The sequence below is a fragment of the Anolis carolinensis genome, chromosome 1, assembly GCF_035594765.1.
Source record: "Anolis carolinensis isolate JA03-04 chromosome 1, rAnoCar3.1.pri, whole genome shotgun sequence".
Lineage (NCBI taxonomy): Eukaryota > Metazoa > Chordata > Lepidosauria > Squamata > Dactyloidae > Anolis > Anolis carolinensis.
The window spans coordinates 310796258-310814127 of NC_085841.1; the positions used below are offsets into that span (position 1 = coordinate 310796258).

The 17870-nt window shown below is 36.8% G+C and overlaps 1 protein-coding gene across 3 annotated transcripts in view; it reads left to right on the forward strand.

Moving 5' to 3' along the window:
* ttbk2 (tau tubulin kinase 2) overlaps positions 1-17870 on the forward strand; it is a 73452-nt gene that overhangs the window by 25875 nt on the left and 29707 nt on the right. For all 3 annotated transcript variants that reach the window (XM_062968129.1, XM_003214536.4, XM_062968130.1), the window contains 7 exons: positions 2868-3008; positions 3272-3376; positions 9087-9152; positions 10259-10351; positions 13541-13666; positions 15089-15243; positions 17489-17702. In XM_062968129.1, coding sequence (XP_062824199.1) covers positions 2868-3008; positions 3272-3376; positions 9087-9152; positions 10259-10351; positions 13541-13666; positions 15089-15243; positions 17489-17702 — 900 coding nt within the window. The remainder of the gene's footprint in view (positions 1-2867; positions 3009-3271; positions 3377-9086; positions 9153-10258; positions 10352-13540; positions 13667-15088; positions 15244-17488; positions 17703-17870) is intronic.

Here is a 17870-nt window from a genome sequence, read left to right on the forward strand (position 1 = left end):
AAATAGTTTGTCTCTTTGGACAAAATGTCATATGTTTGAAAAATCAAAAAGAAGCAGAATGTTGTATCTCTAACCTGGACATCTTTTTATTACATTGGTGTTGTAAGCCCTACTTTTTTCTAGTAATTGCATGGTATGTTTAGTTTAAAAAATAACAGTTTAAAGGGAGCAAAAATGTTTTTGTCACTCTAGATGTAACTAGGTTAAATATCTAGGAATAGGAGAAAAGGATAGAAGGGGGAGCTGCATAAAATGCTTTCAGGGAAAGTTTTAAAAAAGTCTTATTCCCAACAACAATTGTTTCCAGTAACAATTTTCAAACACTCCAGCATTCCAAGCAGTTCCAAGAGCTTGGAAGGTTATGTTTGAAAATTAATTCAATAATGTGAACATTATAAATTAGGAAATTAATTTGCTGCTATAAACACTAATGCTTGAACTTATTTTGTTGGACAGTTATCCTTACTGAACTAATTGTTTAAGTAGTTAATGTTGTACTGAATCTTGATATTTACAGAGAATGGCGGTGTGTGTGTGTGTGTGTGTGTGTGTCACTTTTGACTCTAGGACCACAAATTGTATTATTAGTTTGTCAAAACAGTTGTTTTTGTTCTTTTAAAATGGTGTTATTTCAGACTAGAATATTTTCCCATAAAGACTCAAAACACATGACATGATTCGAGCCTGGAAATCGCATGAGTTAAATATCACAGTGGTTCTCAACCTGTGGGTCCCCAGGTGTTTTGGCCTACAACTCCCAGAAATTCCAGCCAGTTTACCAGCTGTTAGGATTTCTGGTAGTTGAAGGCCAAAACATCTAGGGACCTACAGGTTAAGCACCACTGATCTAGAAGCTGTCAAGTTGGGAAGGGCTTTGCTGAATAGCATAGGATCTTATCTTGCAATCTTGTTAAAGTTTGTCATTCTCTGCATTTCATTTTTTTCCACCACACCAATGTGTATGCTTTGTTCACTCTTCAAATACCTTATATATTCAAGGTTATTAAGCAGTGATTTACTCATTTGGAGGGCACTGGTGCACCAGAAGTACATCAATAAATGGATAGCCAGGAAGATTTGTCAGTGAATCAAAAGAAGATAATTCTTAATCTATAAATCTCTGGGAATATGCAGAACATCTCCCTGCACAACTGAATCACTGCATCTTTTCTGTTTTCCCACTGCAAAATAGAGTGGTTTACAATGATCACTGGTAGAAGACATATTTTACATTCAAGAGCAAGAGATCCCAGATTCACTCTGTGTCATCTATAGTTTTATTAATCAAATCTCCCACAAGGCCACTTTAAAATTTTACTGCACCTATTTTATTGTTGTTCTTGTGTTCCTTCATGTCAGTTCCAATTTATGATGGCCCCAAGGGAAACTATCAAGATTTTTTTTTTGCAAGATCTGTTCAGAAAAGATTTGCCTTTGTCTTTCTCTGGAGCTGAAAGAATGTAACTTGCCCAATGTTATCTAGTGAGTTTGTTTGGCTAATTTGGGATTTGAATCCTAGTTTCCAGAGTCATAATCCAACTGTAACACTTCAGTTACTTTAATTTTGTAATAAGATTGAGTGTTTAAGCAGCAGCGGGAGGACAATTAAAAAACAGAATGAGAAAGGGGAGAAAGAGAAAAACCAAGAAAAGGAAATTTGGGATCAGTTTGAGAAAGAGTATTCATTTAATTATCGAAAATGCATATTGCTGTGTGAGCAAGATTTCAAAAGAATTCATTATAGTATATTATTGTATATTATACAGTAGATAAAATATACAGTAATAGATTATCAAAACTAGTTTAGTATATAATAGCAGAAAAAGAATAAGTTACTGAAGAAAGTTTCAATGACACCTCCTTAAAAGACTTCAAACACTTTCCTTCCACTCATACCAATAGGGTTATCCAACAATTCAGACCTAATATTCTGAAGGGGTTATTGTTGCTTGAGGGTCTGGCGCTCATTGCTAAGTAAACTCTCCTTCACATTCCATTTCAGGTCTTTTTTTATTTGGCATTCTTTTTCAACCTTTCTTTCTCAAACCTAGCTCTTCTGCTCTGACCTAGGTGGGCTTCAGAAAGTTCCCTCTCTTACACACTCACCCCCCCCCCCCCCAACTTGTCCTCCTAAAGAAATCACACCTATTCACCTGCCTAACAACATAGACATGTCATGGAATTCCTCCAATTCTAATATTTATTATGTTGAGGCAGAAGGCCTTGGTGCTTTACTGAATGTGACAGAGGGAGAGGCACCCCTGCTAATGAATTCTGATAACTCAGTTCACTAAACCATATATTTTGTTGTTAATGAGGGGAAAAAAAGTGAGTTAGTTTAAATTCATAGAAGAATCTAGCAAATTGATAAAAGGTTGGTATGTGAGTTCATTCCAAGCACCACTTTTGCTTTATGTTCTATTGGTTTTGATGGATCATCAGTATGTGCAGATATGTTTACTTTCAGGATTTGTCATGATGTACATTGGGAAAGTTATTTTTGGGGGACTCCTTACTCTTATCTCGTTTAGTAGTTGCCTTGCACATTCGAAATCATTGCTTTGTGAGATGAAGAATTTTAAATGAAAGTATATCAGACTTTGTTCTTCATCTCACAAAGCAATGATTTTAAAATGTTGGGCTACCAATGTGTTTTTACATTGTTTTTCTCTTCTTGTAAAATAAATCATTCAGATGTCACTTTTAATGTCGTTCTTAACTAGTTAACTAGAAAAAAAATCTTAATTAGAGTTTATTTATTATAAGCTGATGAAGAAAAATGAATGAAACATAGTAAATACTATTGACTTCTATCTTTGGAGGAGTAAGGGAAGAAGCTCCACTGAAAATACTTGCTTTTTTTTCAGGGTCGGAACTTAGCTGATCTACGTCGAAGCCAAAGCAAAGGAACATTCAGTGTTAGTACTACCTTGCGACTTGGCAAACAAATTTTGGAGTCTATTGAGAGCATTCATTCTGTGGGGTTTTTACACAGAGATATTAAACCAGTGAGTTTCTCTATTATTATTTTTTTCAAACCATACTTTTATATACTTTTACTTGGCAATTGCATTGTACTACAGCTATACTAAATGTCACTTGAGACTAGTATTGATGCAAGGAGTGATTTATCAATTTCATATTCTGTTGTCATCCTAAAATAGACGAATCTAGAACGGAATTAATAATCTGTTGTATCTCCTGAGATCAGCAAAATAACATGTACACTATAAGAGAGAACCTTGCATTTTCTTCTTTTTGTTTCCTCTAGTCCAACTTTGCTATGGGACGTTTTTCTAGCACTTGTAGAATATGTTACATGCTGGATTTTGGGCTGGCACGTCAGTTTACAAATTCATGTGGAGATGTCAGACCAGTAAGTAATTTTAATTTTTAAAAATGTTTTTATTTTTAAAATGAAATGCTGAAGCTTTTAGGCAGAACAGTTTTATACATCTGCTATGCATTACTTAGAAATTGAGATGTTTGTATGATTCTAATGTAAAGAAGCAAGTGTTGAATGCAGTTATGTTATAATTTTGTCCTGATCTGTTGACATATTGTGTGACCATGGGCAGTATTGAATACTCCTAGCTTATCCAGCTAAGTAACAGTAAAAACCAGACATGATGTTCATATTAACATCCAGATGGGTGCTTTTAATATATGAAAATGTACAGAAATGACAGATCCTATTGTTATATCAAATAATACGAGTATAACAAATTTATTTGAGAATACATTTCTAAAAAACCGCTATAGAAGAATATTACAATATATATTATTTGTTTGGAAAAAAAATTATGAAGAAATCTATATATGGGGGAATATTGTAAAGTTGTTATTGATTAGAGGTACTCGTATAGATGGTATCTTTACTCTGGTCACGTTTCCTCTGTCACATGCAAAATTGATGTTCAAATAAGATAAAAAAAGGATCATGTGATTAAAAGGGGATAATACCTCTTCCCTTTCGTTAACTCATTTCTTCATGGTTCATAGTTTCCCATCAAATTTAAAGTTGAAGGATGCAATAAAAAAAAATCACAAAACATATCAGCTGCTAACTGTTTTTTAACTGGTCTTTGTGAGTCACAAATACAGGTTACCTTTTTGAGCTGAGTGATCAGTTTGCTAGAATTCTGCCTACCCAAATGCATGTGTCTCTGAACGGTTCACACTCCCTCCCTCGGTTTCTTTTTGTCCCCTGAAGCAGTTGTATTGATAGGATTGTGGTTCTCCCAAGTGCCAGATGTGAGCATTATTGAAAAATCTCTTTTATCAGTCGACAAACAGATGGGTATCTGCTGTCCTTTCTATGCCTGGGAGAGGAGTACAGTATTGATTCCTGCAGGCACTTTATACAGTTTACCTCTCCCCACTTCCCAGTCCACCAACACAGTTTTTGGCAGAAGGCATTTCAGTAGGAAATGTCAACAAAGTCACTGAGCTTACTGCAAGTAATATACTTGGCTATATATTGCTTACGTAGGCATTTTAAGCATCGGTTTGATACTTTCCTCGATTGAACAAATATTGGCTCCTAAGCAAGAGCAGTTGACACCAGAAATGTTTATAAGGGATACCACTCTGATACCCTTTGAGTTCAGCATGATATTGAAGAAGCGTGAGAGTACATATACACTGAGATTATCTTTGAAATTGAATTCTTTCAAGAAAGCTAAGGCTACCAGAGGAACAGAACACAATAAGAGAGGACAAAGAGAAATAAGTAAGAATGAAGAGTAATAGTTATAGTCTGGCAAAGCATAAATTGCACTAAGAACATTCTTCTGCTCAAACATTGATTTTGTCTAATTTTATTTCAATTTTTTTTGGGAGGGGGGGAGGAAATACTAAATTCATTAAGTTTATTTAAAGACAACTCATCAATTATTGTATTGATTACTACTCTTCCATTTCAGGGGACTGCAAGGAGAAATTTTAATAAAATTAATTGGGAGAATTAAATCTGCTTAATAGGCTTTCCCTTTCTGTCCCTACCAATCGTACTCAAGTTGCCTCACACTGTAAATAATATTTTGTCCGATAACGTGAAAAGAGGTTAAGAGGGTCTGTTTAGAGGAAAGCCTCACTCAAGCAAGACAGAACACAACAACGCAAGCCAAATACCCAGTCAGATTTGCGGACAGACCTAGAGGGTGACGGCTACGAAACAAAAGATGGTGAAAGAAGATAGGAAACCTCTCTGGAGAAGAAATTCCCTCCCGGAGGAAATTAGCTTAAAAGATGTCATGCGGGAGCTACAGAAGATAACGGACAACCAAAAATATTCCAAATTGAAATGTCAACAATGAGAAGTGAAATGTCAACAATGAGAAAAAGTTAACTGAGGAATTCGTGGAAATGAAGAGAGAAATGCAGGATCTCCAAAAGGACATAAAAGAGATAAAGGAAGAGAAACAAAAAATGGAGAAAACACAAGACAAATTTAAAAAATAAATTAGAAAAATTAGAGTCACAAAATGCCAAACTAGAAGAGCGTCAGGAAAAATTAGAGAAGAGGGAATTAGAATTCCAAGTGAGATTAAGAAACATTGTAGAAGAACCCAGAGAAAATATAAGCTGAATTGTGACCCAACTATTAGTGGATCTACTCCAAGTCTCAGAGGAAGAAATGGATATTAGCATTGTCAGAGCCCATCGGGTTACTACGAATTTCTCGAAGAAAAACAAAGTGGCCAGGGACTTAATTGTTCATTTCGAAAGGACAAAAATAAGAGATGTTATATTGAGTGCCAGTAATAAAAACTCCATTCGATTCAAAGGGAAAAAAGTGACAATATTGAAGGAACAACTAATAAGTACACTGCCGAAAAGAAAAGAAAAAACTTCTTCCTCACAGAAGAACTGAAAAGAATACAAATCCGATTTCGATGGGAAAGGAAAGAGGGTATAATGGCAACGTATAATCAGGAGAAATACTGGATAACGTCGGAAGAAAAGGCTAAGGAATTCTATAAAAGACTTATGAAAGATAAAAACAGACCCGAACCAGAAGAGGAAAAAATGGACAATAGAAGCATGTTATAGGAGAGAAATTGGGGGAGACATCTGGCCAAGCTATAAGGACATTTTAGAATATAATATGAGTAATTACAAGCTGAAGAGACTGGAAGAAATTAACCAGAAATTTCAAAGAGTCGGCTGGTTTCAGTATCTACAAATTAAAGAAATTTATAATAAGGACTCCAAAATAGGATTTGAGAATAAAGAAAACTACTCTGATAAAGTAATGAAATTGGAAAGTAAAATTATAACCAATATTTATTTAAAAAAACTCTTGGAATGGGCAACAGACCCAGAGTTAATATAAGACTGCATGGTGAAGTGGGCCGAAAACATAGGGAAACCAATAAAATTGGAAGAATGGGAAAAAGCATGGAACCATAGATTGAAATTAACCTATGCTGCTATAATGAAAGAAAGCTGGTTCAAAATGTTCTTTCGATTGTATCTGACCCCCCAAAAAACTGTCCAAATATTACAAAAGAATATCCAACAAAAACTGGAAATGCGGAGATAAAGAAGGCTCCTTCTTTCACTTTTGGTGGTCCTGTAAAAAAGCCAAGGCTTATTGGACCAAGATTCATATTATGATACAAAAGATGCTACAAATTGACATAAATATGGAACCCAAATATTATCTATTAGGATTGCTCGATATTAAGGAAGATAAAAATAAGGAAATTCTTTCCAATTATCTAGTTACAACCACAAGGATGGTGTACGCCAAGCTTTGGAAAGACAACGAAACCCCGGAGATAAACAGCTGGTACAATAAAATACTTGAGATAATGAATATGGACACACTGACATACTTATTAGCAAATAATAATGGCAGACCAAGAAAGCAAACAAATTGGGAACAAATTAAGAGTTACTTAAAAAATGAGAATGTCAAGATATTAATCTAAATCCCTGGAAAATCATATAAATATTTTAATGGCGGGGAGAATAAGGTAACTGGGCTATTAGTACATGATAATCAAGAAAGCTTCAAAATGTAAAGACGTGGGGCACTAGATGGAAGTCAGCTTTTATGTTCACGTAAGAGGTTGGGGTAGTGTTTGTGTTACTGTTTACAATGTGATACACACACATATATATACACCTACATTTTACGTATATATTTATTAATGTGTTTGTGCATCCATTCATAGGATATCATATGCAATCTGTTCTTATTTTATGTATTTACTCATATATATATATATATATATATATATATATATATATATACACACATACACACACACTCTCTCTCTCTCTCTCTCTCTCTCTCTCTCACACACACACACACACACACACACATACATTTTTTCTTTTTTTCTTTTCTTTTCTTTTTTTTACATTTCTTTTTTATATAATAATAATATTATTATTTCCCCTCTCCCTTTCCCTCTCCTCTTTTATGTCACTTGGGTCGGCATCAGTTCTGTTTGGTTGTTATATTATATGTAGTCTTGTCTGTCTCAATGCCACGATGTTTGTGTAACACAACTGTAGAAAAGCACTAATAAAGACATTTTTTTTAAAAGGCATTGATTTTGTCATGTGTCCCCACCCCTAAAAAAGACATGCAACACAATATTTTACACCAAGATGCTCTCCAATGTCCCTAGTGACAGGTAACTCAATTTCCAACTTATTTCTTATTAAAAAAAATCATCTTCTGTGTCCAACTGCTTTTTGATTTTAAGTAAGAAAAAGCAGGATATTATTATTATTATTATTATTAATAATAATAATAATAATAATAATAAATATCCCCCCCCCCCCACAAACACACATATTTGGCCAGATTGCTCCCAACATCCCCTAGAGGGCATTAGTGTCACTTGAGACTACATTTTTTGAGGTGCTAGGGGCCACAAGAGTAGCCCTTGGTGTTTATAATTTCATCCTCCCTCTAAATATTATGTAAATTGGCCAAGACATGTAGGGCATCTTCCCACTTCCAGTACTGTAGGGTTCCCACATGTTAGTAGTATTAATTCTGTCTAGGATCTGGATACAATGACTATGAAACCTTATTTCACTCCTGCTATTTCATTAGGAATTGCTTATTTCCAAGTCTATATGAGAATGTATCAGCAATCTTTATGGGAAAGGGTAGATGTATTCAGAGTCCATACACTAAAAGACGATAGATTCTGCACAATATGTTTGCTTCTACAGTGAGTAGCACACACATGTCTAGTTTTCAAGGAGACAAAGTTTGAAGGGACTGCCCTTGTAGGTCAGGGGTGAGAATAATGCACTGTTCAGTTGTTGAACTGCAACTCTTGTTAGCCCAGACCATCATATCCAATTATTAATGCTGTGAGTTGCAACATTTGGAAAGCTTTATTTTTCCCTCTGCTTTTGTAAATGTTGAAAAGGGACTGTTTGGATCCATACAGAGAATCACATTTCTTCACTAGGGAACATTTCTTTCTTCATCCCTAAAGTGAATGCCTACAAAATCTTGTGTTGATTTTAATATTTACTATTATTAATCTGTCCAGTATTTAATATTGTTGAGGATAAATACATCTGCAGTCTAACTCCTCACTTCCCCTTTTCAGTATTCAAAAGGAAAATGTATTAAAAATGAGAAAGTAATTAATAAATAGTCTCTCTTGGATCTTTCTTCTGTTGATAGATGATATTATTCTTAGCTTTGTACATCTTAAGATTACTTATTAATTCCAATAGAAGCTCTTGGTTATTCAAGACATACACAGTTAATTATTTCTTTAGATTTACTAAAATCTCTCACTTAAATTTTCCTAATACCAAGGTGCTGAAGTTAAATGTCTAAAATATTGGGATATGGCTGCTGAGATATGGGATATGGCTGTTTACTGGGGATTATTACAGTATTAGATCAATTAAAGAATTGCTTTTGAGCAACTGAAAGCATGATAAAAATATACTTCCCTGTTTCCATATCCAGGACAGATAGGAACAGATTCTAAAGCAGAGTGCCAGCATTATTCTTTATACTTCCTCTTTTATATATTGCTGGAACTGATATTGGAATTCTCTGTAATATTTTAATCTCCTCCTTCTATTTACAGCCCCGAGCAGTTGCTGGTTTTAGAGGGACAGTGCGGTACGCATCAGTCAATGCCCACAGGAATAGAGTGAGTATTAGCAACTTCTTGCAAATGTTTAGTTATTGAGAGTTTTTCAGTGAATGTACTTATCATAATTTTTGCTTTTGCTTTTTTCTATATGATCTATCATTGGAAATAATTTTAATTGAAATACTGAAATTATTGATGAAATCAAAAGTCTGCTTATTGCATTCTTTAGTTGGAATAAGTGTTCTGGCAGTTGATTTTACTTGAATTCATAGTATGTCAGATTTATAAAATTCAGTTTAAGCTAAGCTCAATGTTAATCCTATCTAGAGTAGGCCCATTGGAATCAGTAGAATAGCAGTTAGTTGTAACTAGCAAGTCTCATTTATTTTAGTGGATGGAAGATTTTTTTACAGTTTTCAATGCAACACATTTTAGCCAGTTAAGTCATGCTCTTTCTGAGGTCACTTCATTTGATTTTGCCTCCCCCCCCCCCCCCCCACTGTCCATCCCCTGATCTGCAGATAGGTAAGGAAAGATGTGCTCCCTTCCTTTGGTGAGTATTCATTGATCCGTTCCATTCTCAAAAGATATTCAACACTTTGAAGCTTTTTCAAGCTCATTGATTCACTCCTTTTTGTGCATGGATCATGCCATTTATGTTGTATAAGGATTGTATAAGGAGCCTCCAGTGGCGCAGCAGATTAAACTGCTGAGCTGCTGAACTTGCTGAGTAAAAAGTTGGCAGTTCGAATCCGGGAAGCGGGGTGAGCTCCCATTGTTAGCCCCAGCTTCTGCCAGCCTAGCAGTTGGAAAACATGCAAATATGAGTAGATCAATAGGTACCGCTCCGGCAAGAAGGTAATGGTGCTCCATGCAGTCATGCCGGCCATATGACCTTGGAAGTGTTTACGGATAATGCCAGCTCTTTGGCTTAGAAATGGAAATGAGCACCAACCTCCGGAGTCGGACACAACGAGACTTAATGTCAGGGGAAAACCTTTACCTCTACTTAGGAATTGAGAACTGAATTTGGTATTGGAACTGGAATTAGAGGTCTCATTTTGTGTGTCACTATTTACATCTTGAGATAAACACATTCTTCTTCCATAACATCATAGTTCTAGCTATGAAACAGAAAACATGTAACCTTTTTCTCTCTATAGGAGATGGGACGTCATGATGACCTCTGGTCTCTATTTTACATGTTGGTGGAGTTTGTGGTGGGGCAACTGCCATGGAGGAAAATTAAAGACAAGGTTTGTTAAAAAATCTAGCAATAAAGATGAATTGAGGGACAAAGTAATTGGAACCATATCAGGAATTTAATAATAGGCATGAAGAGAATGATTTTCTTTGGGATCACAGTGGGATATGTATCTGTGCTTTAATTATTTTCTTCCCACTTCAGCATGCTACTGTCAGCTGTAGAGAAAAAGATCTAATTATTGCAATATTATTGCAATTACTAATGTTAGCAACACTTGTCAATGTTGACACTGAAGAATACATGATACTTGCCGCCCAAGCAACTGTTGCCTTAGGTTGGAAAACGCAAAGAAAGTGGGAAGTTAAAAAATGGTATGGATACCTAGCTGACTTTATTCTCCAGGATTACATCCTTAAAAGGAGATCCAAATATACATCAGGCTGAATCAAAAAGAACTGGGATCTGAAATGGGGAAGATTGATAGATAAAGGAAAAGGAAAAGGAAAATATAAATAACTGAACCATTCTTTTTTTACGATTGATAAATTAAAATAATATCTGAATGAAGGAAAGTACTGTTCCCAGAAAGGTCGGGGAGGGAAGAGAGGTGAAATACTGATAGACACAAGTGGGAGATAAAGGTAGAATCAGGAAGCTTAAGATTACTAAGAAAATAACATTTGATATGTATATTGAAATTGTGATGGATTTTGATATTCTACCTATGTTTACAATAAAAACTATTGAAAAGAAATGTTGGCATTGAAGAAGTAGGGGAATAAACCAGAATTGAGCAGCTTTAGAACGTCTGCGAGCCACACCTGGCCAAACTGCCATGAACTGCTCCCCATCTTCCAGCCACTTCTGGTTTCTATTTTTCACTTGTTCAGACCTATTGGTTATCCCTGTGATTGCTTCTACTTGCTCCCACCACTGTTGCCAAATATGAGGCCCTCCTCATATCCCACTGCTGTAGCATCAAATATATCGTTAGCCCTTTCTAAATGCCCTTGTGGTTCCTGTGCGAGTCTATCCATTTAATCCCATCACTAGACCATCACCCTTAAATAACTGCTGTAATGATAGACAGTGTGTGCTTAAATTTCAACATCTCAGTTGCCCTTATGTATTATTCTTAGAGGCACAAATGTGTAACTCAAAAATTATTGCTTGAACAGAATAAATAATAATAATAATAATAATAATAATAATAATAATAATAATAATAATAATATAATAATAACTTTATTGTTGTATGCCGCCTGAACTCCCAGAGGGGACTCGGGGCGGCTCACATGGGGACCAAGCCCAACAACAGACAATAAAATACAGCGGTATAAAATACACAGTATAAAATACAACAATATAAAATACGCGTACATAACAATCACAATAGATTAATATATCAACTCTAAAACACAGCTTCACAGAATAAAAGCATGGCCATTGATCAGAGGCGATATCATGGCACTTCAATCCATGATCTTGGAGGAGGAATAATTACAATTTGCGATGTATTAGGAGAACTAATTGCAAACGTCCATGATAGTCCGTGATAGTCCGTCACATCCTAGTCCGTGACTAGGATGTAGGGACAGGTTGGGACTCAATCAGCTGTTCATCTCAGTCAAAGGTGGTTTGAAAAAAACCAGGTTTTCAAAGCTTTTCTAAAAGACGTCAATGTAGGTGCTAATCTGATTTCTCTTGGGAGTGAGTTCCAGAGCTGGGGGGCCACGACCGAAAAGGCCCTCTCTCATCCCCACCAATCGGGTTTGAGACGAGGATGGGAACGAGATTAGGGCTTCCCTGGTGGATTGCAAAGTTAGTGCAGGTTTGTAATAGGAGATGCGATCACAAAGATAGACTGGAGTTTAACATAAAGTTCAAAATGACTTATTTAACACATCTAAATGCTGCCACTAGCAACTAATATATCTCTCACTCATATTCTTAACTTTTATCTCTTCTAATCCTAATAACTGACCTGAGTTTAATTTCTGTCTCACCCTTACTAACTCTTCTTTGTAATTCATGTTCCAACCTTTGATACTAATATCTCTCCAGCCTAGCCATTTTAACATTCTCTAGTCTAGCCATTTTAACATAACTTCAGTCAGTGAGCCATTCATCAGTACCCCCCACAACTTTCCATGCTCTCATCCCCTCCCAAAAGATAATTTACCATATTGCATTGAGTATACATTACATACGTAACCATACTTTATCTTAATTACTCTAGTAAATACAACATTTTAAAACAGAAGTCTGTAACATCACCCCTCCTCAAATACAGGTATTAAGTCAAGAGTTATAGCTCTTGGAGGCCTGATTCCCATTTTCCGAGCCAGATGTTTCCTCACACAGTGTAAACTGTTGAAGAGCATACTAACCCTGGGTTGTTAGAAATAGTTAATTATATGTGCTTTTATCTTTTGAATTAAATCCTTAACATAGTTAATATATAATTCTATAAACCTTAATCCAATCTTGGGAAAAAGGTGGGATATCTATTCATTCATTCATTCATTCAATCAATCAATCAATCAATCAGTCAATCAATCAATCAGTCAATCCAATCAAACAATCAATAGCAAAACACATTGACTATATCATGAACAATATTAAGTTAAGTCTGGAGCTCTGATATGTGGCAAAAATTCATTTTGTAAAAAAATGGTTCTTATACCATTTTTAAGGATTCACTTAACAGATAGATACAATAGAGTCTCTCTTATCCAACATAAACGGGCCAGCAAAACGTTGAATAAGGAGGGCTTAAGGAAAAGCCTATTAAATGTCAAATTGTGTTATGATTTTACAAATAAAGCGCCAAAACATCACGTTTTACAAGTCTGCCACTTGTTTGGGAGCGTGGCTGCACTTGTGTTGCTGTTGTGCGTGTTGGCCTGCTGCATGTTGCTATCTAGAGAAAGAGCTATGGATCCAGGCAGGAGGCAGACTGCATTGGATAATACAGAATGTTGGATAAGCAAAGGTTGGATAAGAGAGACTCTACTGTATCTCCAAGAACCTCTGTTTATTATTCTTTATTATTTGTGCCAAATTGGAGCCCATGCACTCTTGTTATTAAATTTACCAGTAGTCTTCAACTCACAATTATTGATATGTACCTGAATTAAAAATTAGGAAATCATATCTGGGTTCTTAGTATATGCCTGAAAGTGTAGTTATTTGTTTATTATAAAGTATGATTTATATTTCATTTTATTTCTTGTAGGAGCAAGTGGGCTCTATAAAGGAAAGGTATGACCATCGTCTGATGCTAAAACATCTCCCTCAAGAATTTAATACCTTTCTAGATCATATTTCTTCTCTAGATTATTTTACTAAACCTGATTATCAGGTATGCTTTTTACTTTACATTTTATAAATCTTGTTTCTTCCTCATTCCCTTGATTATACTGACTATATATTCCTTACACCTTCTAGTTTTATTGAAAACATGATTATTCTAAAATAATTTTGATATTGTAGCTTTTTTAGTATTTTTCCTAACCATGAAGCTGGAAAGATGTTAAAAATGCCTCTGTGTCTGTCTAAAACTGAATGTTGTTTGTCTGTTGGCATTGAATGTTTGCCATATATGTGTTCATTGTAATCCGCCCTGAGTCCCCTTCGGGGTGAGAAGGGCGGAATATAAATACTGCAAATAAATAAATAAATAAATAAGAAATATTTCCATACGTTTCCAGTTCTTCCTGGATAGCCAGTTCCAGTAGTTGATAGAATTTCTGCTCTGTTCTTGTTCATGGTCTCACACAAATGGATAAGCTGTGTCTGTGTAGTGCAGGCATGGGCAAACCTTTTTGCCTTGGGGCCACAGTGTAGGCCTGGCTGGGGGAGGCGGGCCAGGAGAAAGGGGCCCCTGGCACACACTGGGTGGAGAGGGCCAGGAAAGGGCAGGGCAGGTGTCATCCTCAGGTTGTACTCTTGGCATAAGGATGGGGCTGCTCACCCCATCCTTAAGCTGGGAGAAAGGCAAGACGTGCCGACTGCCCCAATCCTCCTTCCCCAATCCTTGGGTTGTCCTCTTGGCATTATGTCAGGAGGAGGGTGAGACAGGTGGTGACTGAGAGTACTCCAGAGGGCTCTCAGCCGCCACGTGCCTTCCTTGAGCCATCCTCCTGGCATAAGGATGGGGCCACTTGCACCGTCCTTATGCCGTGAGGAGGGCAAGACACACGGTGGATGGGAGCGCTCCAGAGCACTCTCAGCTGCTGCGTGCATTCTTCCCTCATCTTTTTAGCATAAGGATGCGGTGGGCCACCATGTCCTTATGCCAAGAGGACAAGGAAAATGAGAGCCTGAGGTAAGCACCAGCCCCCGGACCTTAGTTTGCCCATGCCTGGTGTAGTGTATTTTTCAAAATCTTCTAGATATTTACTGTATAAGTTGACCTCATGTATAAGTCCAAGGCAGGTTTGGGAAGCAGAATTATGGATTTGAGCTGAACCACAGATAATTTTAATACCACCAACAAAAAGAAAGTTTTATTCGTATATATATAAAAAGCACCTTCACTTCTAAGATGCACCCTTTTTAGAGATGTTTATTGGGCGCGGTGAAATGTGTCTTAGAATGGAAGAAATACAGTATTTTGGATTTGCAAATAGGGGATTTTCAACCTGAATTAGAGATTGAATGTAGGTCTATTTTCTGATGACTTCAAAGCACAATTTTATAAGAACTGATGCTTAAAAATTAGATTTTTCTAGTCTGATAGTAAATTGAATGGGGTCTGGTGCCCTTTTCTTTGTTTTTATAGCTTCTCATGTCCGTCTTTGACAACAGCATGAAGATTTTTGGAGTGGCTGAGAGTGACTTATTTGACTGGGAAAAGACTGGAATTGATGGTTCTCTAATTACAGTCACCAATTCAACTACTCCTCAAATACACACTCGTTTGACACCAGCAATGGGGTATTTTATAATACTTCATTTGACATTATCTAATAGAGCATTTGAAATTAGTAATCTATGTATATATTTGTTTTTCTAAAGATTGCCAACTATTGAACTCAGGAATGGGCCTCTGGGTTTTTAATTCGATAGGAAGTTTTGTTTTTGCCCTTATTAACATTGCAATGATGAGGGAATTAGGTGTGCTCCTTTATGACAGGATGTTGGTGAAAGCATTGTGGATTTGTTGGGGAAATCTTTCATTTGTTATGCCATTCTCTCAAGTCAGTTTTTCTGCAGTGAATGGATTTACCAGTGCTATATGGGATATGTCAGGATTCTCATTATACCGTACCAAAGTACCATTTAATTACATTGTTTGAAGGATACATTTGGCATTTCCAAACCTTTCCCATTACGTTGTTGAAGGCTTTCATGGCTGGGATCACAGGGTGGTTGTATGTTTTCCGGGCTGTATGACCATGTTTCAGAAGTATTCTCTCCTGATGTTTCGCCCACATCTATGGCAGGCATCTTCAGAGGTTGTGAGGTATGGAGAAACTAAGCAAGGAAGGTTTATATATATCTGTGGAGAGTCCAGGGTGCTGGAAGAACTCTTGTCAGTTGGAGGCCAGTGTGAATGTTGTAGTTAATCGCCTTAATTAGCATTGAATAGCTTCATCTCCTGGCTTCTTCCTGCCTGGGGACATCCTTTGGTCCGAGTCGTTAGTTGCCCCTGGTTGATTCATGTCTGCAACTCCTCTGTTTTCAGAGTGTTGTTTCTTATTTACTGTTCTGATTTTTGAGTTTTTTAATACTGGTATCCATATTTTGTTCATTTTCATGGTTTCCTCCTTTCTGTTGAAGTTGTCCACATGCTTGTGGATTTCAATGGCTTCTCTGTGTAGTCTGACATGATAGTTGTTGGAGTGGTCGAGCATTTCTGTGTTCTCAAATAATACACTGTATCCAGGTTGGTTCATCAAGTGCTCTGCTATGGCTGATTTCTCTGGTTGAATTAGTCTGCAGTGCCTTTCATGTTCTTTGACTCGTGTTTGGGCACTACGTTTGGTTGTCCCTATGTAGACTTGTCCACAGTTGCATGGTGTCCGGTAGACTCCTGCAGAGGTGAGAGGATTCCTCTTGTCCTTCGCTGACCGTAGCATTTGTTGGATTTTCTTTGTGGGTCTGTAGATAGTTTGTAGGTTGTGTTTCTTCATCAGTTTGCCTCTGCAGTCAGTGGTTCCCTTGATATATGGTAAGACGTGGAAAGATGAGGAAAGGTGTTCTTACCATACATCAAGGGATCCTCTCTCCTCTGCAGGAGTCTACCGGTTACCATGCAGCTGTGGACAAGTATACATAGGGACCACCAAACACAGCGCCCAAACAAGAGTCAAAGAACATGAAAGGCACTGCAGACTAATTCAACCAGAGAAATCAGCCGTAGCAGAGCACTTGATGAACCAACCTGGACACAGTATATTATTTGAGAACACAGAAATGCTGGACCACTCCAACAACTATCATGTCAGACTACACAGAGAAGCCATTGAAATCCACAAGCATGTGGACAACTTCAACAGAAAGGAGGAAACCATGAAAATGAACAAAATTGGCTACCAGTATTTAAAAAAACCTCAAAAATCAGAACAGTAAATAAGAAGCAACACTCTGAAAACAGAGGAGTTGCAGACATGAATCAACCAGGGGCAACTAACGACTCGGACCAAAGGATGTCCCCAGGCAGGAAGAAGCCAGGAGATAAAGCTATTCAATGCTAATTAAGGTGATTAACTACACACTGGCCTCCAGCTGACAAGAGTTCTTCTCTCACCCTGGACTTTCCACAGATATATATAAACCTTCCTTGCTTAGTTTCTCCATACCTCACAACCTCTGAGGACGCCTGCCATAAATGTGGGCGAAACGTCAGGAGAGAATACTTCTGGAATATAGCCATACAGCCCGGAAAACATACAACAAGCCTTTCCCATTACTTTTGGTAATGTTTGACAGACCAGATTGCTTGGCCATAAATATTAATTAGATATATCTTTTGCTTTATGCTACTTCATAGAAGACACAGAATTGTGACAACCTTTTAATCTTGGTCTTTCATGTTGTGTTGAGGAATGTGCGGGAAGGTATTGAGGCACTTTTTCAATTGTTTGAGAAAGTTAGTATTTATTGGCTTAAGGAATGTAGCAGTCTTTCTTCTACTGGTACTGGCAATTAATTCAGTTGCTTTTCCACTTCTTTATAGAATTGCCAATGCCACACCAATACCAGGAGATCTGATGCGAGAAAATACAGATGAAGTGTTTCCAGATGAACAGCTCAGTGATGGTGAGAATGGCATCCCTATTGGAATCTCTCCAGAGAAGTTACCAGAGTTTCCTGGACATCGTGTTCAAGAAAAGGATGTATGGGAGGAAATGGATGCGAACAGGAATAGGATAAAACTGGCTGTTCAAAAAGTAAGTATCATAGTTGAGTAAGGAAGAGTATTAAATTGTTTCTTGTTTCTTCAATCTAAAATCTATTTTTATTGAAAAAACGAATAAACGGTATCTGGAGAAGACAGAGAAAGTCCCTTTGTCCCCAGCATCTGATATTCTTCTTCTTCTGTTATTTATATTTGGCTT